This window comes from Petaurus breviceps, unplaced genomic scaffold (genome assembly GCF_028583685.1).
Source record: "Petaurus breviceps papuanus isolate PSGF00001 unplaced genomic scaffold, PetGlider_PUasm1.0 189, whole genome shotgun sequence".
Taxonomy (NCBI): domain Eukaryota; kingdom Metazoa; phylum Chordata; class Mammalia; order Diprotodontia; family Petauridae; genus Petaurus; species Petaurus breviceps.
The window spans coordinates 16,425,941-16,426,823 of NW_027185809.1; the positions used below are offsets into that span (position 1 = coordinate 16,425,941).

General features: G+C 69.9%; 1 protein-coding gene across 2 annotated transcripts in view; it reads left to right on the forward strand.

The window, feature by feature from the left end:
• Positions 1-233: 233 nt before the first annotated feature.
• The window catches only part of DCAF5 (DDB1 and CUL4 associated factor 5), a 163,632-nt gene continuing 162,982 nt past the window's right edge, over positions 234-883 (forward strand). For both annotated transcript variants that reach the window (XM_069092005.1, XM_069092006.1), the window contains exon 1: positions 234-571. In XM_069092005.1, coding sequence (XP_068948106.1) covers positions 355-571 — 217 coding nt within the window. In that variant the 5' untranslated portion in view covers positions 234-354. The remainder of the gene's footprint in view (positions 572-883) is intronic.

Here is an 883-nt window from a genome sequence, read left to right on the forward strand (position 1 = left end):
GGGGGGGGGGGGGGGGGGGGGGGGGGGGGGGGGGGGGGGGAGAGCAGATCAGGAAGCAGCGAATGCTTTGCAGTGGCCAGACCCTCCTCCACACCCCCCCCTCACCGTCCCCGCTCTGTCTGCCATGGCTGGTTAAAAACAAATCATCGTAATCATAACCGAGAGAGGAGGAGGAGGAGGAGGGGGGGGACAGGGCGCGGGTGAAGGCGGAGAGGCCCGGCCGGGGCGGCGAGCGGAGGAAGCAGCGGCGGCGGCGGCGGCAGACGCGGGAGGAGCAGCAGCAGCCGCAGCAGCCTCAGCCTCCTCCGCAGCCGCCGCCGCCGCCGCCGAGGACGGGAACCGCGGGGCGGCAGCATGAAGAAGAGAAGTGGCCCCGGGGGCAGCAGCATGAGGTCCGTGGTGGGCTTCCTGTCGCAGCGGGGCTTGCAAGGGGACCCGCTGCTCACTCAGGACTTCCAGAGGAGGCGCCTGCGGGGCTGCAGAAACCTCTACAAGAAGGACCTGCTCGGCCACTTCGGCTGTGTCAATGCCATTGAGTTCTCCAACAATGGAGGCCAGTGGCTGGTCTCAGGTAAGAGCCGACCTGCGGGCTCCCCTCCCCTCTCCCCGGGGCTCCCTTTTTCCCCTCCTCCTTCCGCCAAGGCTAGGGCCGTGATCCCGGGGGGGGGGGGGGGGGGGCAGGGAGACGATGCCTGGTCTAAAAAGATCTAAAATGGTTGACAGCTGCTGAGCTCGGCCCCCTTGGGCGCCGGCGGGGCCGCGGGGCCGGGGCCCTGCCAAAGTTTCACGGGAAACTCTTCCTCTAGCTACTTCCCCAGGTGCACTCGCGGGACTCTCGGGCGGCCGGGATCGGGAAGGCCCCGGGGCCGGGCCGGGGCGGCCG